This window comes from Dermacentor andersoni, chromosome 9 (genome assembly GCF_023375885.2).
Source record: "Dermacentor andersoni chromosome 9, qqDerAnde1_hic_scaffold, whole genome shotgun sequence".
NCBI classification, from domain to species: Eukaryota; Metazoa; Arthropoda; class Arachnida; order Ixodida; family Ixodidae; genus Dermacentor; species Dermacentor andersoni.
In genome coordinates, this window is record NC_092822.1 from 5,397,418 (window position 1) to 5,423,132 (window position 25,715).

The 25,715-nt window shown below is 49.6% G+C and overlaps 1 protein-coding gene across 4 annotated transcripts in view; it reads right to left on the reverse strand.

Moving 5' to 3' along the window:
* LOC126527421 (probable ATP-dependent RNA helicase DDX43) overlaps positions 1-25,715 on the reverse strand; it is a 269,054-nt gene that overhangs the window by 53,362 nt on the left and 189,977 nt on the right. For all 4 annotated transcript variants that reach the window (XM_055068441.1, XM_050175254.2, XM_050175255.2 and 1 more), the window contains one exon: positions 10,367-10,555. In XM_055068441.1, the coding sequence (XP_054924416.1) occupies positions 10,367-10,555 (189 nt within the window). The remainder of the gene's footprint in view (positions 1-10,366; positions 10,556-25,715) is intronic.

A 25,715-nucleotide genomic window follows, 5' to 3' on the forward strand; every position in this document is an offset into this window, starting at 1 on the left:
CAGACACTCCCAGCGAATTTTTATTGGCATTGCCTTAGGCTTTGCATGTACTTAGGTATGGTATACTATATGCCATATCATCCCATATGAGATGCTGTATATGTGAGTTATATTGCCACTATCATAGTTGCTCATACAAGCAAGATGAGCAAAGTTGCTCATACAAGGTCTTACATCCTGAACAAAATTATTCCTCAGAATTTTGAGAATGGCAGCACACAAACAGATGTCGTTTGTGAGCTGCCACTGAAAACTGTGGGGATGCTCAACTCTCACGCGGCCCCTAATATGCTGTTTTGCCCGCATGTCTCACGTTTCCTGTAATCCGGCTTCTCCGCTTGGCTTGGGGTTAGTGGCGGTCAGTTTGGCTGCAGTGCATCATGAAAGATGGCACGGGTGTGGCGTTGCTAGCGCCACCTAACGACAGGGTTAGCTGCACGTGACAGGGAATAGGCTCTTTCTCTTTGGCTTCGGGTCGGCAAGGGGCGCGGACGTTACGCGCATGCGTCAATCCATGCTACTGCGAGACCGTCTCGCGAGGCCTACACCAGAATGAACGAACATGATCATTCGATTGCGCCACCATCCACATGACCGTACACGCGAACGACCAGGCGTTAGTGTCCAGCATGGGGCGAACATATTCGCTCGCTATCCAGTCGTGGTGAGTGAGACTTCTTCGATTGGTTGCGCGCCCATCAGCAAGTTTCGTGGATAGGAATTCGGCTAGCAAACATTAGTGTGTGAAAGGTGAAATAAATTCCCTTGTGACTGTTTGCGCTACTGTGTTGTCATTCCTTTGTTCCAAGAGCACGAGTGAGAACGCCACAAAACACATGGCTTTTATCTTAAATCTTCTCAGGCTATCAAATACAGGCGGTGACCGATAAATCAGACACCGGTAATCTGGACAGTCTCCGTAATTCAGACAGCTTTGCAGCACTGCCATGGCCCCACAGACTTAATGTGTAAAGATGACCGATATTTCGGACAGCCACCAGCTCTACATTCCATTATCCAGACTCCATGCAAGGCTGTAGTGTACACTGACTCTGTCAACATTATCTCTTCTGGCAACCTCGACAAGGCATCATGTATGGCCTCAGGGATTACACGTTAGATGGTAATCTCCGAGGCCTTGCCTTGGTTGCAGCACTATGCCTCAGAGATTTCACTGCAAATGACAATCTTGGGGGCTTTGCCTGAATTATAGGTCGCATTAACATCGCGATTATCACATCCTATTTGGGCAGCATTTTTACAATGGCTAGTAAGTACAGCAGGGTATGTCATTTCCCGAGGCGCCCGATGTTTCTGCAAAGGTGTGAATAAGAGCGGGTGCGAGAAAGAAAATGTGGGAGTTTTTTCTCCTTGAATATCTGAGTTTGCCTAGGCACTACGGAGGAGAAGTTTCTTAGCTCGTGTTGTATGCGTTTGTCGCCTAGGAGTGCTGCCATTGCAGAGTGGGGTTGACTGTTTACGCACCAATGCTAGCTGCTAGCATGGTGAAGCAGGTGAAGCAGTGGGCACGGATGCTGTGTTTGGTGATCACTGTGTCTAAAGGCACGTAGGACAGACTTTCTCGCACCTGTGCCACTGGTGCTGAGTCAGTCATGGCAGATTATAACTTCTTCAGGTGCTTTACCTTCAAAAAACATCACTGATTTTCTTGGGGGAGCAGCAGGGGCCATAGTAGAGGCTGAGCCTGCTCTCCTGGAGCAGTACCTTCACGCGTGGCAGGCTTTTTGTATGTTGCTCTTCGCAACTTTTCAGGAGCATTTTTGAGTGGTCCCCTTTGTGTTAAATAAACACACAGTGCCTTAGCAACGACGGTTGAATGCAATTGCCTGAAACGCCGCAGGCGATGCCTTATGTCACGCCGTGAGAATTATTGGCTTTGTGTCACGCCCACAAGACGCAAAGCAACTTACTGCAGGTGGGGAACGATCCCACAACCTTCGCATTTCGCGTGCGATGCTCTACCAATTGAGCTACTGCGGCGCTGTTTCCCCATCCACTTTTTTTCCTAGTAGAACCCTGGGAATGTATGTACACTCCCAGGGTTGCGAAGGTTGTAGGATCGTTTCCCACCTGTGGCAAGTTGTTTTTTCATCCACTTGTATTTCCATTAGTTTAGCGCTTCTTTATTTCATTTATTAAGCACAAGTAATTTCCCCTACGTTGTCCCTGGTGTCAGTTGTTTGTTGGCTTCTGATGATATGACTAATAAAAATCGGGGCCCTCTGTTAACCCCCTCTTTTCTTGTTTACCACGTTAGGTTAGGTTAGCTTAGGTTTAGGCAAGGTTAGGTTAGTGTAAAAGGTGTTGGGGTGGCACGGTGAATTCTAACAGCGGCTACGATGTGAAGATTATTGTCTTTGCGTCTCGGCCACATTAGTTTAGGTCACTTAAGGTTAAAATTAAATTATGGGGTTTTACATGCCAAAACCACTTTCTGATTATGAGACACGCCGTAGTGGAGGACTCCGGAAATTTCGACCACCTGGGGTTTTTTAACGTGCACCTAAATCTAAGTACACGGGTGTTTTTGCATTTCGCCCCCATTGAAACGCGGCCACCGTGGCCGGGATTCGATCCCGCGACCTTGTGCTCAGCAGCCTAACACCATAGCCACTGAGCCACCACGGCGGGTGCACTTTAGGTTAACGTCAGGTTAGGTTAGTGTACTAGGCGTTTGGGTGGTGTATCGTGTTCTCATAGTGGCTGCAGGGCAGTCGAGCATCACCGGCAGCTTTTCAGCCAGTCACCTTTCAACCGAGACTGGCAAGGCCTTCTGCCTTCTAGATTTTCAATATATGAAGCCCGACCTCTACTATGGTCTCTACTGGTCCCACAACATCCGTGATGTTATTTTGAAGGCAGTTCGCAGTAAGGCGCGAGAAAGGTACAATCCGGCACAACTGACTTAGCACGAGTGCCGCAGATGCGAAAGAGTCTGTCCAACACAGCGATCGCCAAATGGACCGTCAGTGCTCCCTGCTTCACCTGTTTCACCACACCATCAGCCAGCGTTCGAGCGTAACCAAACTCGACCCCACTCTGGAATGCCGGCATGCCTAGAGACAAATACATACTACATGCGCAAAGAAACTTCTCCTCAGAAGTGCCTAGGCAGAGTCAGATATTAAAAGAGCAGAAGCCCCCACATTTTCTGTCTCGCATCCCCTCTAACTCGTGCATGCGCACAAATGTTCGCAGCCTCCGGAAATGCCACGTCCCACTGTGCTTACTAGCAATTGTTAAGTCACATACCGGCAACCCCATACATGGGATCCTCTCGCCATTCTGCTCATTGTGCAGCAGCAACAGCAGCAGCGGCGGCGGCAGCACAGCCGCCGCCGCCTGGTTACGCCCACTGCAGGGCAAAGGCCTCTCCCATACTTCAACTACCCCGGTCATGTAATAATTGTGGCCATGTTGTCGCTACAAACTTCTTAATCTCCTCCACTCCCTTTCTGCCGCCCCCTGCTACGCTTCCCTTCCCTTGGAATCCAGTCCGTAACCCTTAATGACCATTGGTTATCTTCCCTCCTCATTACATGTCCTGCCCATGCCCATTTCTATTTCTTGATTTCAACTAAGATGTCGTTAACTCCCGTTTGTTCCCTCCTCCAATCTGCTCATTTCTTATCCCTTAATGTTACATCCATCACTCTTCTTTCCATAGCTCGTTGTGTCGTCCTCAATTTGAGTAGAACCCTTTTCGTAAGCCTCCAGGTTTCTGCCCCGTACGTGAGTACTGGTATGACACAGCTGTTATTCACTTTTCTCTTGAGGGATAATGGCAACCTGCTGTTCATGATCTGAGAATGCCTACCAAATGCATCCCAGCCCATTCTTATTCTTCTGATTATTTCCGTCTCATGATCCGGATTCGCGGTCACTACCTGTCCCAAGTAAATGTATTCCCTAACCACTTCCAGTGCCTCGCTACCTATCGTAAACTGCTGTTCTCATCCGAGACTGTTAAACATTACTTTAGTTTTCTGCAGATTAATTTTTAGACCCACTCGTCTGCTTTACCTCTCCAGGTCAGTGAGCATGCATTGCAATTGGTCCCCTGAGTTACTAAGCAAGGCATTATCATCAGCGAATCACAAGTTACTAAGGTATTCTCCATTAACCCTTATCCTCAATTCTTCCCAATCCAGGTCTCTGAATACCTCCTGTAAACACGCTGTGAATAGCATTGGAGAGATCGTATCTCCCTGCCTGACGCCTTTCTTTACTGGGATTTTGTTGCTTTCTTTATGGAGGACTACGGTGACTGTGGAGCCGCTATAGATATCTTTCAGTATTTTTACATAACGGCTCATCTACACCCTGATTCCGTAATGCCTCCATGACTGCTGAGGTTTCGACTGAATCAAACGCTTTCTCGTAATCAATGAAAGCTATATATAAGGGTTGGTTATATTCCACACGTTTCTTTATCACCTGATTGATAGTGTGAATATGGTCTATTGCTGAGTAGCCTTTACGAAATCCTGCCTGGTCCTTTGGTTGACAGGAGTCTAAGATGTTCCTGATTCTATTTGCGATTACCTTAGTAAATACTTTGTAGGCAACGGACAGCAAGCTGATCGGTCTATAATTTTTCAAGTCTTTGGCGTCCCCTTTCTTATGGATTAGGATTATGTTAGCGTTCTTCCAAGATTCTGGTACGCTCGAAGTCATGAGACGCGTATACGGGGTGGCCAGTTTTTCTAGAACAATCTGCCCACCATCCTTCAACAAATCTGCTGTTACCTGATTCTTCCCCAGCTGCCTTCCCCCTTTGCACAGCTCCCAAGGCTTTCTTTACTTCTTCTGGCGTTACTTGTGGGATTTCAAATTCGTCTAGACCATTCTCTCTTCCATTATCATCATGGGTGCCACTGGTACTGTACAAATCTCTTTACTAGAAATTAGTTTTAGATTAAATTAACTTAGGTTAGCTCACGAGACCCTTACAGGCTCTGTGGAACAGGATTTTTCTTTTTTCCAGGTGCACTCAATGAAGTGACACCGTTCCAGAGACGTTGGATAACGCCCGCTCTGCAGGCACGCTCTGGGTTTTTTTGGGCCTCTTTGCACGAGCAGTGGCCCTGGCACCGGCAGGCCCAGAGGTCTGCTGGCCCTTCGTGGTAGGGGGCAGAACAGCAATGGCTGCTCCTGCCAGGCGGCCTGGTGGCGTAACCGCCGTCACATTCCGTGCGACTCGGGCGGCCGCTGGACAAACTGCCGCGTCACATCACTGTAGGATGGATTCGACTGATTGTGAACAGAAAAACGCTTGTGCTCATCTGGGAAGTAATGTTTAGTTCGACCTTGAGTTCAAGTATTTCTTTTTCTTTCTTCCATGACGGGAACGATAATGAATAGGCGGGGTGGTCTCCGTCACAGTTAGCACAGTGGGTTGCAGAAGCACAGATGTCAGAGGTGTGGTCTTTAGATGCACATTTTGCACAAGTAGCATGCCCTCGACAGCTCTGAGACCCCTGCCCAAAACGCTGACACTTGAAGCATCGGCTTGGATTGGGATGCTTGCAAAGTTGACCATATCCGGTCTCTATTGAATCAGGGAGTTCGCTTGTTCCAAATGCAATTATTACATTCTTTGTTGAAATTTCCTTGTCATCACGCCTTAACTTAATTTGTTGCACCTTTACCACATTCTGGTCTTGCCATTTATCCGACAGCTTGCTTTCACTGAGTTCAAGGAGGTTGTCATCGGAAATGACACCACACACAGTGTTCATTGACCTGTAGGGGCCCACAGAGACAGACAGGAATGTCACCAAATGCAACAAGTTTCGCAAGTTTGTTGTACTGAAGCTTGCCGCACACTTCTAGAAGAAGGACGCTGGTTCCCATCTTAGTTACTTTGTAACCAGAGCCAATTGCTTCTGTCAGAAATTTTGCGAGAACAAATGGGGATTTTGTACGGACTTCCTTTTCCACTAAGAAAGACATTGTCTACAATTAATAAACTTAAATGAAATTGTCCAACAGCAGGATTCCCCTAGCACAATAGCTCGATCCTCTAAACATTAGGCTGCGGGCGCATGCCTCAGTAAAAGGAATACAACATCCGTAGGTATTTTCAGTGTGGAAGCCAGCGCGATGAGATGCTTGGCACATTTTATGAACACTCAATGCAATTTTTTTCCGTCATCAATAATTATTCATAAAATTAGTGATTCCTTTAGTTTTAGTATACTTTCGGAAGAACATTACTCACATTAACTGTACAGTTTCCCTTTGCATCAGAATTTTAATGCTAGGTGACGAAAGATGTCTAGGTGTGTTCATATTTTAATCACAGAGACTGCTGCACAGAAGAAGCTGTATTCTAAAACCTCGGGTTAGACAACTTTGCTTGCTGGAACTTGTAAAACAGCCTATACAGACTATGCAGACCCTGTCGGCTTGTGCAAACTTTGCTTGCTGGAAATTGTAAAACAGCCTATACAGACTATGCAGACCCTGTCGGCTTGTGACATCGTTTCCTCACATGTAGTGCCCAACATACGGTAACTAGAATAGTGCCTATTGGTAAGTGGTTTCTGCAGCAAAGATCATCCCTCACAGAGCGCAAACATGCCCCCACATGTTGTCAGAATGTCGGCTGAGAAGCTCCCAAGAAACGCTAACTGCAACAATGCAAGGCAGGCTTGCACACATGCAAAGACCACCCCGTCAGATACAGGAACAGTGTTCTGTTGCGCATGTGGTGCACACTGCAGCACAATGGAAGAGGTGCCCAGACAGGGTGCTGCAGGAACAGGAGGCCGAGGCTAAGCGACAACGCCAACAAAACCCTGCAGTTCAAATGTGCCAAGTGGATGCACACATTGTGCCCCTCGTGACCCTGCCGCAGTACGGGAATGTGAGGTCAACACAAGGTGGCAAGACCTTGTAGTTCTAAATGACACTGCTTGTGGTTATCAAGTTTTCTCTGTTCATGTGTCTACATACACCACACCATGCGCGTTTACTTGTCACCTTAGGTTTACTGCAATTCATACTGCCACTACAACTACGAGCCTTACCCTTCGTGCAATATTCTAACGTGTTGCTATCGCATTCATTGCTTCGGCCTTATGGCGTAACTGTGATTATTATTTTTTCTCTACTCAAATACATAGGACTTTGCTGGGACCAAAGGGGCACTTCAAGTTATCCATCAATTCAAATTATTGCGATTCCACTGTACTAGCATTTGAACGATAACCATAAATGACCTTTTATTAGAAAACGAAAATTGTTTTTAGAATAAATACGTTCAGACTATGTTCTTCGTGACGTACGCAACTTCATAGTCCTACATTTCGTAAAATACGGAATATGTGCACACAGAATTTAGCACTGACACACTCCCCCAAGTCTGAATAAGCTATACTTATTTAGTTCAAGTGTATAGCTTTGTGGAACCTTCTGTTAGCAGCTGCTTGGCCAAAGGCTTATGCTAATTTTTTTGGAGGTTCGACAGTTCACTATTTGAATACATTTGATTCAGACAACCTTCGCAAATGTTTATTTTCGTTTCTGTTGTGTGTTGATACGGTGAGGTTGTCTTGTGGCAAGTGTAGCACACGAGCCCATCTTTACTCCACACCTCAACATATTTAGTTGGCATGACGCTCTCCATGCACCGTTGCAAGCGCCATACGACGGTTCCTTGTTGACAATACAACACAGCCGCTGGCAAAAGCAGTTATAATTAATTTAAACAGGGAGGCCCATTTGTACTGAATTTTGTATGAAGCAGCTGTGCAAATGTATGCAGCATGTCAGCAATCTTATGCTACAAGCTCAGTATTTTGCACCTCACTTAAACTATCAAATCTTTTTCATGTCTGAAGAAGAGAAATATTGATAAAAACAAAGGTACACAGGAGCATCAACAGACAACCATTCTGTGGGCTCCAACAAAATACGCTTGTTAAAATCTTTAGCCAAAAAGAGCAAGCACAGAAAACTTTTGGCACAGATGAGAAACTGGAAGATAATTTGGGACATCAGATTTACAGGCATACAGGAAGCACTTGAGCTGCTTTCAATGTGCAGGGGAAAGTGAAAGTACTCAAGCAGTTATTAAAAAACCTTCGCAGATTTATGCCAATCTAAGCAAGTGCTACATCAAAGATAGGAAAGCTTGTGGGGTTTCGGGCTCTCGCGGTGGTTGTGTGGAGGCCATTGCGTTGTGTTGCCGGGGGGCTCTGTGTCCCTTTCCTCCTTGCCTGGACGGGGTGGCAGCGGGTCATAAAACACTGTCGCTCTGCTGTCATCCCGCCTACGTGAAGGTCAACAGGCTTTCCCCATTGGCTGACATTTTGGCGGGATTTGGGCCCTGCTTGCGTGCACTCCGGGTAAGCGCGTGCAAGACGGGGGCCCGAAGAGACCACATCGGGGTGTCTGAAGGTGCGTACGTGTTCCTCTCTGTCGGCGGTGGCCCCCTTTGTCCGCCGCCGGCCGATGGTTACTTCGGCTCGTTGGGGTCCCGGCCTTGGCGGGTGCGCGCACTCTTCCGTCGTCTCGATGTCCTGAGGCAGCGTCTGCCGATCGTGCCCCCGTCTGTTCGTCTGTCGTTTTTTTCTATTTCCCTTTTCTTTGCTGTGGGGTGCGCAATGGCAGGCGCTGACCGAAGGATAGGCAACTTCTTACTGCTGGGGTTCTTTGTTCTTTGTTTCCTTGTTCTCTCTCTGTCGCGGTGCGCCGTTAGTGGCCACCGGCGACCATTCGGCCATGTTTTGTGTAACTAGCTTCAGATTCGGACGTGACGTTAAAACTGATGTTTGTATTGAGTCCCAGCTCAATAAATGTTCTTTGTGACTTCTAGAGAGATTTGCCTAGGGTCTCCCTTGCTGCGCGCACGGTCTCGCCTTCCCCTAAGCTGGGGCCGGCGGGGCGCGTACGCAAGCAGCTGCGCGTCGGTTCACGGAGCGGACCGGGGCAGGCGCGGACGCGGTGCCCTGCACGCGTGGCGGCTCGGAGTGCTCGAACCCGCGGTGGTCGTCCGGCGCGCGCGGAATCGGAGCGTGCGCGCCGTGAGACCACAAATTGGCGCCCAACGTGGGGCTAGGGGCCTAATCAGCCTCTGGCCGCCGAGTGTCCGGCTGCTGCGTTGCAGAGGCTGCGTTGCGAACGCGCTTTGTCAACCGAGCCATGCCTCTCATCTGTGTGCCGAATTTGTCTATTTTCTTCTCACTATTTCTGTCATACCTTGCCTCAGTAAATGTAGCGTGGTAAGCGTATCGGACAACCGCTTCGAAGTTCCGTGCTGTGAAGCGTGGACGAGGAAAGGAGTCAAGTGGCCGCCGAGATGCTGCAGTCGTCCTCTATTGTGGAGACCATGCGGGGCCGGAGGTCTCGTCGATCCGTACCGGGAGGGCTGACTTTTCCGTTCTTCCATCCACCTGCTCAACGATTCGGTGAGTCCGACGGATTTCCGTGGGTCTCTAGCATCATTACCATTCTGGCGGCTGCTAATTGCGCGGACTGCTTGGGGACAGTGCCTCTAACGCCGGCTAATTCTGCAAATATACGCGCCTTTGCTATTGTTGGCTCAACAAGCTCAATAAATGTTCTTTGTGACTTCTAGAGAGATTTGCCTAGGGTCTCCCTTGCTGCGCGCACGGTCTCGCCTTCCCCTAAGCTGGGGCCAGCGGGGCGCGTACGCGCGCAGCTGCGCGTCGGTTCACGGAGCGGACCGGGGCAGGCGCAAACGCGGTGCCCTGCATGTGTGGCAGCTCGGAGTGCTCGAACCCGCGGTGGTCGTGCGGCGCGCACGGGATCGGAGCGTCTGCGCAGTGAGCGTCGCGGGCAGACCACAAGCTGTATAAATGAGCTCTCACACCTTTGGCAGTACTGTTTGCTAACTGCTCTTAGTGACAATTTCTTATTGACACCCTGGTTATATGGCCACTTCAGGGCTCCCACATGTTGTGGGATCATGCCGACAAAGCTTCTAGCAGACCTCCAACATAGAGCTGGTAAAACGGAATGCAAAAAACAAAAGTTACAATACCGGATAAAAAAAATTCATGAAGTTGTATTCGAGTGAGCTAAATGCAAGGTAAATTTTATTTTGTAATCATTAATAATTATGTTTCAAAGTTCAAAAGTTTGGGACTTCAGACAAAGGTAGCACTGCTGGCTGCTCTTTCGTTAACATTTCCTATTGACCACACCATGGCATACTGGCCTTCACTGACCACCGCTTTTGCTACACGAATCAACGGCTTTTGTTGCATGAAAATTTCAGTCTAACTCCCCTTAATAGCATCACTGCAATATCAAAAGAAAATCCACAGAAGAACTGTTCTGCAGGTTCCAATGAATATCAGCGCAGCATACTCACCGCCAGATCGAGGGAGCCAACAAACACCTGGAAAGGGTCGTTCATGTATTGCTGCCCAAGGCGGCGCACTCCCTCAGGCCAGGTGGCACTGGTCATGACCGTCTGTCGGTCCGGCCGAATGTCCAGCAGCACCTTCTTGATCTGTGGCTCAAAGCCCATGTCCAGCATGCGGTCTGCTTCATCCAAGATCTGACACAGCAAGCAAAAGATTTACGAGGCAGAAATGTTACAAATGAAAAATAAATCATTCATTGGAAGGCATGTGCAAATAGTAGATTTTGAATTTTAAGCAAATATTGATTTGAGACAAATCAAATAGCACACAGCTGTTGTGAAAAAAAGTGGCTGCAAACTGCATAACTACTGCATATTTATATTAACGACTTGTTTTGTGGAAGAAAGATCAACGTTCAATGCAGTAGAACTTATTAATTAAAAGTGAAAGATACAATGAGGTAAATGAATAGCAAAGCTTTAGAAGAGTTAAGTGCTGGGCTAGTTGGTGATCTTGCATAGTGAAAAGATTTTGCGCCAAAAAACAACACACACAAGAAAGACGACGACACCACGGGCGCCCGTGGTGTCGTCGTCTTTCTTGTGTGTGTTGTTTTTTGGCGCAAAATCTTTTCACTATGAATAGCAAAGCATGCTGCAACTGCCTTTAGGCATGTAGGAGGTTAATGAGAGGAACGCAAAGAATAAGTAAAACAATGCACAAATTAAAAATAAAATTGCAATGACTAGAGAAAATGTAAAAAGAAGATAGTGCAAATACCAATGCTTTTATTCTGAAAGACTACACTTCGAAACATAGGCTAGTTCAATCAGTTCTCACATATAAAGAAGAACTGTTCTACCTGCTCGACACAATATTTCCAGCAGTTGAAAAAATATTTGGGCTGAACCCATCTGCGCTGACTACCCGAGTGTATGAATAGCCGACACAGGTCATGTACGAGGTGTACACTGCAGCCAGACGCCTCTCTCGTAGTTCCCTCTGGACATACTGTGCCTCCTGGCGGTGGTGCCGTGCAGTATGTGCATACCCAGTGGCACGCATACAGAGGGATCCAAGTTGGCGTCACAGAGGTTCGTTAAAGAGCAACACATACCCGTGCAAACGGCACAGATATTTAGATTGGCACATATTTTTGGTGGGACAGCTAGATAGCCAGAAAGACCCTAGTATGGCAAGGTGGAGTTGAATGCCAAAGCTTGGCAACCACTGTAGGGGATGCTGTGAAAGAGCAAGCAAGGGGGTTTCTGCTGTGGGGATGCGCGACTCTCACGCGTCCCCTGATACGTTGTTTTCCCGCATAGCTCCCACCTCCTGTATTCCGGTTTCGCCGCGTGGCCTGGGGCCCGCGGTGGTCGGTGTGGTTGAAGCGCAGTAGGAGAGATGGCACGAGTGTTGCGCTGCTAACGCCGCCTCATGGCGGGGTTACTTGGACGCTGAAAGGAGAAGGCTCTTCCTCTTTGGCTCGGGTCGGCAAGTGCCGCGGACCTTCCGCGCGTGCGCCGATCCATGCTTCTGTGAGACCGTCTCGCGTGGCCTCCTTCGAATGCGCCACCGTTCGTGTGACCGTACGTGCGAACGACCAGGCATTGGGATCCAGCATGGGGCGAACATATTCGCTCGCTATCCGGTTGCGGTGAGTCGACTTCCTAGATTTGTCGCGCGCCCATCGGCATGTTTTGTGGATAGCAACTCGGCTAGCAGGCATTTATCTATGAAAGGTGCAATAAATGCCCTTGTGATTGTTTGCACTACTGTGTTGTTGTTCCTTTGTGCCAAGAGCACGGATGAGAATGCCACACTGCATGTTCGCACTGCACGCTGACCTGTTCTTGGTGCTCGGATGTGCCACTTCACTGCTCCAAATACGATGCAATTGATTTCCACCAATACATTGAGATGGAGGAGGTGGGAAAGAAAGCGAAAGCACTTGACGAGGTTCCCACCTTCTTCACAGCAGGCAGCAGACAATTGACATTCTTGCTGTGAATAACAAAGGAAATGCAGTTGAACTCACACAGTATACAATAATAATGAATAAAAAAACTGCGTATCAGAGTTTGTGCGGTTGACAAAAAGAAAAAGAGAAGACGAGGAAGACATATGGCTAGTTTCTAGTTTACAGACAAAGCAGTGATAAGTATACTGTTTAAAATAGAGATTAATCACATTTTAGACTGATTACATTTAAGAAAGTGGCACTGAGGTGGCTAACCTTATAAAATAAATTCATGGAGGGCCAATTTAATGACAGTGTCTATATTTATGGGTGCGTCATATAATTTGTTTAATGCCAGTAATAACTGATATCGTAATGGTTGGCATCCATAGTTTGTGCTGATTGCTGGCAACAACCAGTGTTGTCTGTAGCAGTGCGGGTACACCGTGGAGCTAAGCAAGAAATATTTTTCAAGTGAGTCTTTTGTTCATTTCATACATGCGTAATAGTTCATACGTACAAGATCTGTTCTGAAAGTAGTAGGACTGGTTTTTTTCTGGACGAACGGGCGGACAAGAGGCAGTCTGCGCACGCAAGATCGGTGAAGGGGGATATTGGGAACGCTGGGAAAAATCGGCAGTCGGCTCTCGGCCGTTGGAGAGAGCAGGTCACTTGTACTGTGAACCCCTGTCGAAATGCCTCATCACGGAGAATCATGGACCGTTTACTGGATCAGCGATACGCGATCAAATTTTGTGTAAAGTTTGGTAAAACGGGCAAAGAGACTCACGACATGATTAAGCAGGCGTACGGTGATGCTGCAATGGGCAGATCAGGTGTTTTTAAGTGGCACAAGCTGTTCCGAGAAGATAGGAAAAAAATGAAAGACGACAACCGCTCCGGACGGCCTTCGACCAGCAAGACCAACGAAAATGTGTTGCGAGTGAAAAATTTACTGAACAGTAATCATAGGATGAGTATAAGAATGATTGCTGATGACCTGAGCATTCCTCAAACCCAAGTTTTTGAGATCATGACCGAAAACTTAGCCATGAGCAAAGTGTGCGCGAAGTTCGTGCCGTAAGTGTTGTCAGAGGAGCAAAAGGCCAACCGGAAAGCGATCTGCCAGGGTCTTCTTCTTCATGTGAATGACAACCCCGACTTTTTGTACAATGTAGTTACCAGTTACAAGACGTGGGTGTTTGATTATGACCCGGAGAGCAAGCGGCAGGACTCAGAATGGCACAGCCCTTCTTCCCCACACCCCAAGAAAGCATGAATGAGCAAATCCAAGCAAAAGTCCATGCTCATTTGCTTTATTGACCGACATGGAGTCATCCACAAAGAGTTCGTACCACCCGAACAAACAATTATTGCAGTTTCTTCGGTGGAAGTTCTCAAAAGACTGCGAAGACGCATTGTTCGTGTCCCCCCAGCCATCGCCAACAATTGGCAGCTGCACCATGACAACGCGGCGAGCCACACAGCATTCCACGTAGTGGAGTATCCTTCCCAGCACAAGGTGCCAACGCTGCCTCAGCCCCCCTGCAGCCCCGACTCGGCACTGCCAGATTTTTTTCTATTCCCGAGGATAAAATCGACGTTCAAGGGGAAGCATCATGGATCAGTAGAGGCGGTTCAACAGGCCGTGACGAGGGAGCTAAACAGCATTCCAGTCCAGGCATTCCTGGAGGCGCAAGAAAACTGGAAAACTCGTTGGCAGCAGTGCATAGATGCGGAAGGGTGCTACTTTGAAAAATGTTAATTGTTTGTACTAATCTCATGAATAAATTTAAAAGAAAGATGAGTCCTACTACATTTAGAACAAACCCTGTACGCAAGTTAAATACAGTTAAAATTCCTTAGTCTTTAATTATTTGTTTTGTGAAATGTCCCTAGGGTGAATTAAAAACAATGGGAAGAGCAAGTTTATCAAGGATGGCCAGTTTTTGAAGGTTAGTAGACCCCCAGGCCAGTGTACTGTAATTCATAAGTGAGCAGACTAAAGCACGATGCAGTACAACTTTGTTTTTTATGATGAAACACCTCTATAATGGGCCATATAACAGGCCTTAGAAGATTTCAATGCTATATAGTTTATGTGCTCGTTCCATTGCATATATTTTGAGAATATTACCCTGAGTGATTTAAACGATTTTATGCATTTAATATTTTTTTTAATTATAAAGAACCAAGTTCACTGCATTTCTTATTTTTGGGACAAAAGAGTATTGCCTTAGATTTATCGGAAGCAACTTTGAAAAATGCAGACCACACAGAGCTTGTCTCAGCTGTGCTGCATGCCGCACTGGTATCGTCAGCTTTTGGTGCTTCAGGTCACATTTTATCCACTCCTGAGAGGGGTTAAACTAGTGTAAGCGTAAAGATAACGGAGTCATCTTTAGATCCACAAACTAGGTCTTCAGACTTTGGAGAAGGCATAACACAAAGGCTTTGTCTGTTCATTCTGCAGCATACTTTTTCAGCATGACTCCAGTGCAGGGGAATTATTAATAAGGGCTGGGTGCATGGTCGCAGAGAGTACTGCAGTTGCTTGCTGAATCGGAGTATGTTGACCAGGCCAATTATTAGCTTTGGTTCTGCAGATATTTGTACACTGTCTGGTTAAGAAAGTTCAGCAGAGGTGACAGTCTGAAGCTCAAGGAACCTAGACATGCTCACTGTTTCACCTTGTAGGCACATTTCGTATTACTTCAAGGGGTCCCATCAGCACATTTCTCTGCATGCCCTGGAGCCTGACTTGTGCTCGGAGGCATCCTTTATAGCGGCCAACATAGGCGCCGACTATGGAGGGGTTGGAGGGCTTGAACCCCCCCCTCCAAGATTAGCGACGGGGTCAGGGGGCATCATGTCTTCTTTTGTATGGTTTTGGACAAATCTACTGAAGAACTACAGTTGCCTAAAAGTTGAAAGAACAGCACAGTCTTAAATTGCCTTAAAAGCAGGCCCACAAGTGTAAAATAACGTATATTTACAACTGGCGTATCTGGTGTTCAGGCAACTGCCACACTTCGTCTTTGTCTAGTCCAATCCAACTTCTTCGTTCCCTTCACCGTAACATCACCCTCCCGGTGGAGTAGCTCCGTCCCGGTGCAAATTATAGAGCCTCACTTAATGGGGGGACATAGGGGTTAAGCCTGGCGATGTGAACAACATCGCTGGTGACGTTGCGATGCACTGAAGGCTGACTGGGGCGATCTCGTATGTGACGTGGGACAGTTGGCGTAAGATCTGGTACGGACCAGAATACCGGGAAAGTAGTTTTTCCGACAAGCCGACGCGACGTGAAGGCGTCCAGAGAAGGACAAGGGAACCAGGTGAAAAATGGTAGTCTCGGTGCCGAAGGTCGTAGCGTCGCTTTTGAGAAGCTTGTGAGACTGTGAGGCGATGACGGGCGACATCTGGGGCCTGGGCGGCTAAGTCAATAGCATCGTGAGCGTAACCAGTGCTGGGTGATTGTACTGCGGAAGGTAGCAACGTGTCAAAGGGCAAGGTGGGGTCGCGGCCATACAAAAGGTAAAATGGCGAAAATCCGGCAGTGTCGTGATGGGACGAGTTGTATACGAAAGTGATGTACGGTAAAGCGACGTCCCAGTCACGGTGATCGTCGGAAACGTACATGGCCAGCATTTCAGTTAGCGTGCGGTTGAGTCGCTCGGTGAGGCCGTTTGTTTGAGGGTGGAGCAGGTCATCGACGACCTTCGATAAAAAGTAGCGGCCGCGATCCGTCAGCAACTGGCAAGGGGCGCCGTGGTGCAGGATGACGTCGTATAGTAAGAAGTCTGCGACATCTGCAGCGCAGCTGGTTGGTAGCGCTTGCACGATGGCATATCTCGTTGCATAATCGGTTGCTACAGCAATCCATTTGTTGCCTTTGATAGAAATTGGAAAGGGGCCAAGGAGGTCTAGGCCCACACGAAAGAAAGGTTCTGTGGGGTGAAGCAAACCAGCAGGAGGCGTAGCAGGCGTCTTCCGGCGCTGACACGGGTCGCAAGAAGTGACATAACGGCGCACAGAGCGATAAATGCCGGGCCAGAAGAAGCGGCACCGCAGGCAGTCGTATGTACGAGTGATGCCCAGATGTCCAGCAGTAGGAGCGTCGTGAAGTTGCTGGAGCACGGCTAGTCGAAGGTGCTTGGGAACGACTAGGAGGAGCTCCGGGCCGTCAGGATGAACGCTCCGACGGTATAGTTCCATCGCGCAAGGTGAACATGCGGAGGGACGGGTCATTGGGCGAGGAGCTTAGGCGTTCCATAAGTGTTCGAATAACAGAATCTTTGCACTGCTCTTCGCCAATATGGAGGAAGTCTGAGATGGATAGAACACTGATGTCAGAGTCTGCATCAGTATCGTCCGGTTGATCCACAGGATTGCGGGACAGGCAGTCAGCGTCTTTATGCAGGTGCCCTGACTTATACATAATAGAAAATGTATATTCTTGTAGACGCAATGCCCAACGTGCAAGTCGTCCAGTTGGGTCCTTCAAAGAGGAGAGCCAGCAGAGGGCGTGATGATCGGTTACGACGGAGAAGCTCCGACTGAAAAGGTACAGCTGGAATTTCGCGACCGCCCATACGAGCGCGAGACATTCTCTCTCGGTAATGAAGTAATTTCGCTCGGGCATGGAAAGAAGGCGGCTAGCGTAAGCGATGACACGGTCTTGGCCCTGTTGACGCTGAGCGAGGACAGCGCCAATGCCATGAGCACTCGCGTCAGTTCGTACTTCAGTGGGCGCAGAAGGGTCAAAGTGTGACAGAACTGGGGAAGTTGTAAGCCGCTCAATCAGGGTAGAAAAGGCTTTCTCCTGCAGAGGTCCCCAAGAGAAAGAGACGTCTTTTTTAAGAAGGTCAGTGAGAGGGTGAGCGATGTCGGCAAAATTTTTCACAAATCGCCGGAAATAAAAGCATAAGCCCTGAAAACTACGGACATTGTTTGTTGAACGAGGTACAGGAAAATTTAGCACGGCGTGAACTTTCTGTGGATCAGGTTGGATTCCGCCGGCGTTTACGAGATGGTCAAGCATGTTAATTTCACGGCGACCGAAATGGCACTTGGAGGAGTTTAGCTGAAGGCCAGCCCTGCGAAACACGGAGAGTATGGTAGTGAGGCGCCGCAGGTGGCTCTCAAAGTTCGGCGAAAACACAATCACATCGTCGAGGTAACAGAGGCATGTGGACCACTTCAAGCCGTGCGAGAGAGTCCATCATGCGCTCGAATGTAGCTGGCGCATTGCATAATCCAAACGGCATGACTTTAAATTGGTACAGACCATCCGGTGTGACGAAGGCTGTTTTCTTGCGGTCCATCGCATCGACGCTAATCTGCCAATAGCCGGAGCAGAGGTCAATTCATGAAAAGTATTGGGATCCATGAAGGCAGTCAAGAGCATCATCAATGCGCGGCAGGAGATAAACATCCTTCTTTGTTATCCTGTTGAGGTGACGGTAGTCAACGCAGAATCGCCACGAGTTGTCTTTTTTCTTTACTAAGACAACCGGTGATGCCAACGGGCTACTGGAAGGTTCAATGATGTCCTTGTCCATCATCCTGTCTACTTCTTTCTGTATGATGGCCCTTTCTGTTGCGGAGACACGATATGGCCGCCTATGAATGGGGCTGGCGTCACCGGTGTTGATGGGATGTGTGACAACAGATGTCTGGCCAAGTGGACGGTCGTCCAAATCAAAGATGTCCTGAAAAGATGACAGGAGGTGACGAAGAGCTGTTGTTTGCTCGGAAGGAAGGTCAGGGGCGATCATAGAAACATGATCGAGTACGAAGGAGTGGGTGACAAAGGTTCGTTGTGTTACGTTTCGCCTACGACGCGCGGTATAGCCGGCGCGGATGCAACGGACGCCGGGGCTTCATTCAAAGCGGCGGACATTTTGGCCCGTTCAGCGCTGCTGTAACGCTTCCTGCCAAGCGCATCCAGGCATGTTTCAATGCCACGTGTCTTCGTGTGTGTGTGTGAGTGTGTGTGCATGTTGGTGCCCATGCTTGTCAAAGCGCGGCAGCCGAGGAGAGGAGCTCCCCAACTGTGAAGCGAGGAGGTCTGACCGGCGCCGGCCCGGCGGATGCGTCACTTCTTGTCTTAACGTGTCTCTCAGTGCGTCCGTGCCCCGCCGTCACGGGCGCCTCTCGCAAGTCGTTCCTTCTTACCCTCGACTCCGAGAGTATAAAAGAAGCTGCCCCGGACGCCGAGAGAGGCTCAGATTTCTTCCGTCGAGTAACGTGCTCTCCCGTCTCTCCACTTCGGTCGACCTGACCGACCGCTCTTTTGCGATGCTAGAATAAACAAGTTTTTCTGTTAGCAGTCGACTCATGCTTTGCCAGGACCTTCGGATGCTTCCAGTTGTGCCCCAGGCCGCCAGGCCAACGCTACCCTTGGGGCTTGCGACCCAGATGCAACAACTGTTTGCCAGCGGTGAGATCGCGACAACGGAGGCCAGCAGCAAAGATATGCGGTTGACTGTATGCTGAGCAGCACAACGACCATCCGGGAGCAGTGCAACGAGCCCTGTGTGATGACTGGTTGCCAGCAGCGGAACGACTGCGCTGAATTCTTGGCTGCGAGGTTTAGTGAGTGCGGGACTTTCTTCTTCTGAGTTCTGCCAGGCTTTTGTTAGTGTCAGAAACAAAGCTGGTAATTGTCGTTGTCGTTGCTGCCGGGTTAGTTTGCGGCAAGACAATACTAGGCAGTAGAGAAAGCAGCATTCAGAGCAGCCATGGATTGGAAGTCGTTGCGCAAACCGTAATTGCTGGAGCTTGCAAAAGAGTTGGGTCTGGATGTCTCAGACAAACTCAGAAAACCAAAACTGCTAAGGGCTATTCTTGAGTTAGAGGCTGAGGATGACGAGCTGTCGGAATGCCTTGAGACCATTGAGGAGAGGGCAAAAAGACAGGAGCGTGAACGTAAAGAACAGAAAGAGCGAGAGCAACAAGAAAAAGAGCGCGACCGTCAACACGCTTTGGAAATGAAGCGTCTCGAGGTAGAGATGGAACGCGCTCGTAATGGAAGTCAGGCACACGGTGCAGGAGAACAAGTATCGTTCAAAATGACTGACCTGATGCGGCCGTTTAAGCTTGGAGAGGACATTGGTTTGTTCCTGGTTAACTTTGAGCGAACGTGCGAGAAGCAGGGGTTCTCTCGGGAAACGTGGCCACAGCGCTTGCTAACTTTGTTACCCAGCGAGGCGGCCGACGTAGTCGCTCGCTTGAATAGAGAAAAGGCAGAGGATTTCGACAAAGTGAAATCGAGTCTGCTAAAAAAGTACAGGCTGTCAACGGAGGCGTTCCGTCGGAAGTTTCGGGAAAATGAGAAAGGCAGAAGCGAGTCATATACAGAGTTTGCGTACAGGCTTATGTCAAATATGCAGGAGTGACTCAAAGAAGAGAAAGCGTTTGGTGACCATGAGAAAGTTCTGCAATGTTTCGGGCTGGAACAGTTTTATAGTCGGTTACCTGAGAACGTGCGGTACTGGGTCTTGGATAGGCCAGAAGTTAGTACGGTGGCTAAAGCCGCCGAGCTAGCCGAGGAGTTTGTGACGCGTCGGGCTCGCGGAGCTAAGGACGGTCAAAAGGGTGAATTTGCCTCCAAGTTTGAGAGGCCGAAGTTCACGCCCATGAGAGCAAGGGGGGACACACGTAGTGCAGATGCGAGTGAAAGCAGTCCGACCGAACGTAAGGAGACGGCGGCAGCCGAAGCCGAACGCAGAAAGCGGTTCGAGACGAGGCAAGCGCGCGTGTGTTATACGTGCCAGAAGCCGGGTCACTTTTCGGTGCAGTGTCCAGAAACAAAAACATAAGTCGTGTTTTTGTCATTATGCAGCACTGACGAGAACATGAAGCTTCTCGAGCCTTACATGCGAGACCTCCTCGTGAACGGGAAAGAGTGCCGAGTGCTTTGCGATTCCGCAGCTACAATGGATGTAGTTCACCCCTCTTACGTAGAACCCGATATGTTCACGGGCGAGTGCGCATGGATCAAGCAAGCCGTGGAAGCTCATAGCGTGTGTCTGCCCGTAGCAAAAGTGCTTATTGAAGGACCTTTCGGAGCACTTGAGACAGAGGCCGCAGTGTCATCTATGCTGCCCCCCCAGTACCCGTACCTATTTTCGAACAGGTCCGATCACCTCCTGCGCGAGAAGGGGCTTTTGTTTGGTGAGGCTAGCGTTCTGGCCTTAAACAGATCGAGAGTTCGGGAGCTCGCTGCAAAGGTGGTAGTTGCGGGGCCCACGTTGTCGAACAATGAGAAAGGGTCAGAGGCACAGCAAGCTGATATTCAGAGCACGTCCGGACTGAATAAAATTAAGCCTGTAGTGTTGAAGGCACCAGATACTGGAGAGGAAATGCCCAACACGGGAAAGTTAGAAGAGCTATCTGCAGATTTGCTCATCGCGCCTACGTCAGACGGACTTAATAGGTTGCTAAAAGTCAGCCGGTCGGCTTTGATAGCCGAGCAAAAAAAGGATGGCAGCCTAGAAAACATACGCTGCAATGTCAAGGAAGGTATCGCCAAGAAAAATGCTCGTTTTGTGGAAAGAGGTGAGGTCCTGTACTGGAAGTATCTAGACCACAGGGGAGTGGAGTTCGATCAGCTGATCGTGCCTCAGTGCTACCGTCAGGATCTGTTGCGCTTGTCGCATGGGGGTTCGTGGTCCGGACACCTAGGAGTTAAGAAAACTAAGGACCGTCTCTTGCAAGAGTACTATTGGCCAGGGTGTTTTCGGGACGCAGACCACTTTGTGAGGACATGTGACACCTGTCAGCGGGTGGGCAAACCAGGGGACAAATCGAGGGCGCCGTTGAAGTTGGTACCTATCATTACGGAGCCTTTTAGACGGCTCGTTGTTGATACAGTGGGACCTCTGCCGGTAACAGCCACGGGGTACAGACACATTTTGACTGTGATCTGCCCAGCGACAAAGTTCCCTGAAGCAGTGCCGCTTAAAGAACTCAGCTCAGTTGAGATAGTCAATGCACTACTGTCCATATTTGCGCGAGTGGGTTTTCCTGCGGAAATCCAGTCAGATCAGGGCACAGTGTTTACTAGCGATTTGACGACAGCCTTTCTCGAAAGGTGTGGGGTAAAGCTGTTACACAGCTCAGTGTACCACCCACAGTCGAATTCCGTTGAGAAGCTCCACTCCGTCATGAAGCGCGTGTTGAGAGCATTGTGTTTTGAACAACAAACTGACTGGGAGCTGTGTCTGCCTGGGGTGATATTTGCATTAAGGACCGCGCCGCATGCGGCTACGGGGTTTTCGCCAGCTGAGCTGGTGTACGGTCGCTCGCTGCGGTCTCCGCTTTGCATGCTTCGAGAATCGTGGGAAGGCAGGGGCGATGACCCAGTCGTGGTGGAGTACGTGCTTAGGCTCCTCGAACGCTTAAGAAGGGCACAGAAGTTGTCAGGTGAAGCAATGGCAAAGGCCCAGCAGAGGGCCAAGGTTTATTATGATCGGACAGCCAGGGCCCGTCGTTTTGAGGTGGGCAATGAGGTAATGATATCGCGCACATCACTAAAGAACAAACTCGACGTGCAGTGGGAGGGCCCAGCACGGATTATTCAAAAACTGCCGGACGTCAACTACGTGGTGAGTCTGCCAGGAAAACGGAAAGCACAGCAAGTGTACCACTGTAACCTGCTCAAACAATATAGACAACGGGAAGCAGTGGTGTGTATGATGGTAAACGTTCCCGAAGAGCTTCCGGTCGAGCTTCCGGGACTAGGCTCAGTGACCAACAGGGAAGACACCGATCAAGTCATTAGTGACTTTATCAGTAAAGCACCACTGTCGCCTGAGCAGAAAACCGAACTACACCAGCTCTTACAAGAGTTTCAAGGTCAGTTCTCTGAGAGGCCTGGTAGGACTTTTCTTACTCATGAAATAGAACTTACCTCCCCAGAGCCAGTACAATCCAAGGCGTACCGGGTGTCACCCCGCCAGCGCGATATTATGGAGGCTGAGGTAAAGAAAATGCTACAGCTCGGTGTTATTGAGGCGGGTGAGAGTCATTATACCTCCCCTTTGAATTTAGTTGAGGTACCGGGCAAGGAACCTCGTCCTTGCGTCGACTATCGCAGGCTTAATTCCATCACTAAGGATCAAATTTATCCGATCCCTAACATCGAGGAGCGCCTTGAGAAAGTTAGTAGCACTCAGTTTATTTCCACCCTAGATCTTGTCAGGGGTTATTGGCAGGTTCCACTTACAGAAGAGGCTAGCAGGTATGCGGCGTTCATTTCACCAATGGGAACATTCCGTCCTAAAGTTTTGAGTTTTGGTTTGAAGAACGCGCCATACTGCTTTTCAAGCCTCATGGATAAAGTGTTGCGGGGACAGCAAGAATTCGCTTTACCGTATTTAGACGACGTAGCGATATTCTCCGCATCCTGGTCTGAGCATATGGCACACTTGCGGGTAGTGCTAACCCGCCTGCGCGAAGCGGGCTTGACAGTCAAGGCTCCCAAGTGCCAGTTAGCACAGGCCAAGGTTGTCTACCTCGGTCACGTGATTGGTCGGGGTCGTCGCCGCCCCTCTGAAATAAAGGTGGCCGCTGTGTGAGACTTCCCGCAACCGCGCACGAAGACCGATATTCAGTCGTTCTTAGGTGTCGCCGGCTACTATCAGAGGTACATCCCCAGGTACTCTGATATCGCAGCTCCCCTGACGGATGCTCTAAGAAAAACAGAGCCCCAAACAGTCGTCTGGGACGAGACAAAGGAAAGAGCTTTTAGCGCCCTAAAGAGCGCCCTAACAAGCCAGCCTGTGCTAAGGGTTCGTTGTTCAGTGCGATGCTAGTGAGCGAGGCATGGGCGTTGTACTGTGCCAACGGGAAAATGGAGAAGTGGAACACCCCGTCCTGTATGCTAGTCGTGAGCTGACCAGTCGTGAGCAGGCGTACAGCGCCACCGAGAAAGAGTGTGCGTGTCTCGCATGGGCCGTTCAGAAATTGTCACGCTATCTAGCCGGCTCAAGGTTTATCATTGAGACGGATCACTGCCCTCTCCAATGGCTGCAGACCATCTCTCCCAAAAATGGCCGCCTCCTGCGCTGGAGCCTCGCTTTGCAACAATATTCTTTTGAGGTGCGTTACAAAAAGGGGAGTCTCAACGGTAACGCCAATGGCTAAAGTCGAGTCCCCTAACGTAGGAATCAGCCTCAAAGTTATTTGTTACTGATGTTTTTCTTCCTGAGGCAGGATTTTTAACATATTGCTTTTGTTTAGTGTTTCAAAGTGATGACGTGCTTTCTAGTGCAATTTTCCAATTTGTGGACGCTTTCTGACTGTAAGGAACTAGGCAGTAGTATAAAAGGGGAAAGAGCCTGGCAGGGCTTAGTGAGGGTTGTGTCGTGCTTGCTGACTGAGCGGTTGAGTTTCGGCGTAGTTCTAACGCTTGCTGGGAACGAGAACAAAAATGGCAACTCTCCTGAAGTCACTTTGCAGTGTCCTGTGTGAACCTGAACGTGAGAACGAGGCCTTCTCTGTGCGCTGCGCTCAAGAAACGCCGAAGGACGACCGACTTCGGTTATGAGCATCATCGAGCGACATCCCTCCGGACAGCGGATGCAGTCCCCTGACCATCGGGATCTCCTTCTCCCGGCGGAGCGGTCTGTTACGTTTCGCCTACAACGCGCGGTATAGCCGGCACGGATGCAACGGATGCCGGGGCTTCATTCAAAGCGGCGGACATTTTGGCCCGTTCAGCGCTGCCGTAACGCTTCCTGCCAAGCGCGTCCAGGCATGTTTCAATGCCACGTGTCTTCGTGTGTGTGTGTGTGAGTGTGTGTGCATGTTGGTGCCCACGCTTGTCAAAGCGCGGCAGCCGGGGAGAGGAGCTCCCCAACTGTGAAGCAAGGAGGTCTGACTGGCGCCGGCCCGGCGGATGCGTCACTTCTTGTCTCAAAGTGTCTCTCAGCGTGTCCGTGCCCCGCCGTCACGGGCACCTCTCGCAAGCCGTTCCTTCTTACCCTCGACTCCGAGAGTATAAAAGCAGCTGCCCCGGACGCCGAGAGAGGCTCCGATTTCTTCCGTCGAGTAACGTGCTCTCCCGTCTCTCCACTTCGGTCGACCTGACCGGCCGCTCTTTTGTGATGCTAGAATAAACAAGTTGTTCTGTTAGCAGTCGACTCATGCTTTGCCAGGACCTTCGGATGCTTCCAGTTGTGCCCCAGGCCACCAGGCCAACGCTACCCTTGGGGCTTGCGACCCAGATGCAACAGTTGGTACTGACGAAGGATTCAGAGGTCAAAGAAGAAATCTCAAATTCTTCCAAAGGAGTGATATGCGCTATGGCGATACCGTGTGGCAGCACATGCAACGAAAATCAAAAATTGAGGATGGGCACGCGAGCGCAGTTTTTGCGGATCCGGATTAAGGTGCTCGGTAGGGCAATATTGCGCGACAAAACCACGTCAGTAAGCGGCGACACGACGTACTCGCCATCAGGTATGGTAGGACAGGACATTAGGAGGACATTTGTAGCCGCTTGTGGAGACAGCCTTGCAAACTCAGCAGAACATAAGTGGTGAGAAACACAAGTTGTTGCGTCGGCAGGAAGCGGCAGATCCAACTGTACAACACCTGCGGAGCAGTCAATTTGGGCAGAGTGTTTCGAAAGGAAGTCGAGGCCGAGAATTAGGTCGTGTGGACAGTGTTCAAGGACGATAAATAGAACAACGGCATAATGGCCCCCAATGGTCACACGTGCTGAGCACATTCTAAGGACAGGTGAAGTACTCCCATCGGCGACTCGCACAGTGCGCGGTACGGCGGGTGTCAGAACCTTTTTGAGCCTTCGGCGGAGAGCAGCGTTCATAATTGAAAGCTGCGCTCCTGTATCAACGAGAGATCTAACAGGAACGCCATCAACTTCAATGTCCAGTAGGTTTCCACATGTAGGTAGGGTCAACAGAGGATTTGTGGGCCGGGTCGGAGTTGCAGCTTCACCTCCGGGAGCTGCATCGCCTAGTTTCCCGAAGCGAAGCGACTGGTTGCCGAAGGGGACGAAGAGCGGTGAACGAGAGGCGAACGAGACCTACGACCTTGCGGAGACGGGGAACGGCTGGATCTTGGTGGAGCACTATCGGCGTTGAAGTTCCTAGTCGGCGTATAGGGCGAGAAAGTACGATTATCTGGTACTTGTCGGTAGTGACTCGGAGACGACCACCGAGGAGGCGACGACCAATGGTTGCGGCAATGACGGGCGATGTGTCCAATACTGGAACAATTAAAACAGATAGGTTTATCATCCGCTGTGCGCCAGTCAGTTGGGTTGCGACGAGGGGGCGGAAAGCTTTGCATCTGGGAGCGAGCGGCCGGAGAAATTTGGTAGGTGTTTGTATGGCGGACCGAGCAGAGAGATGGAATGC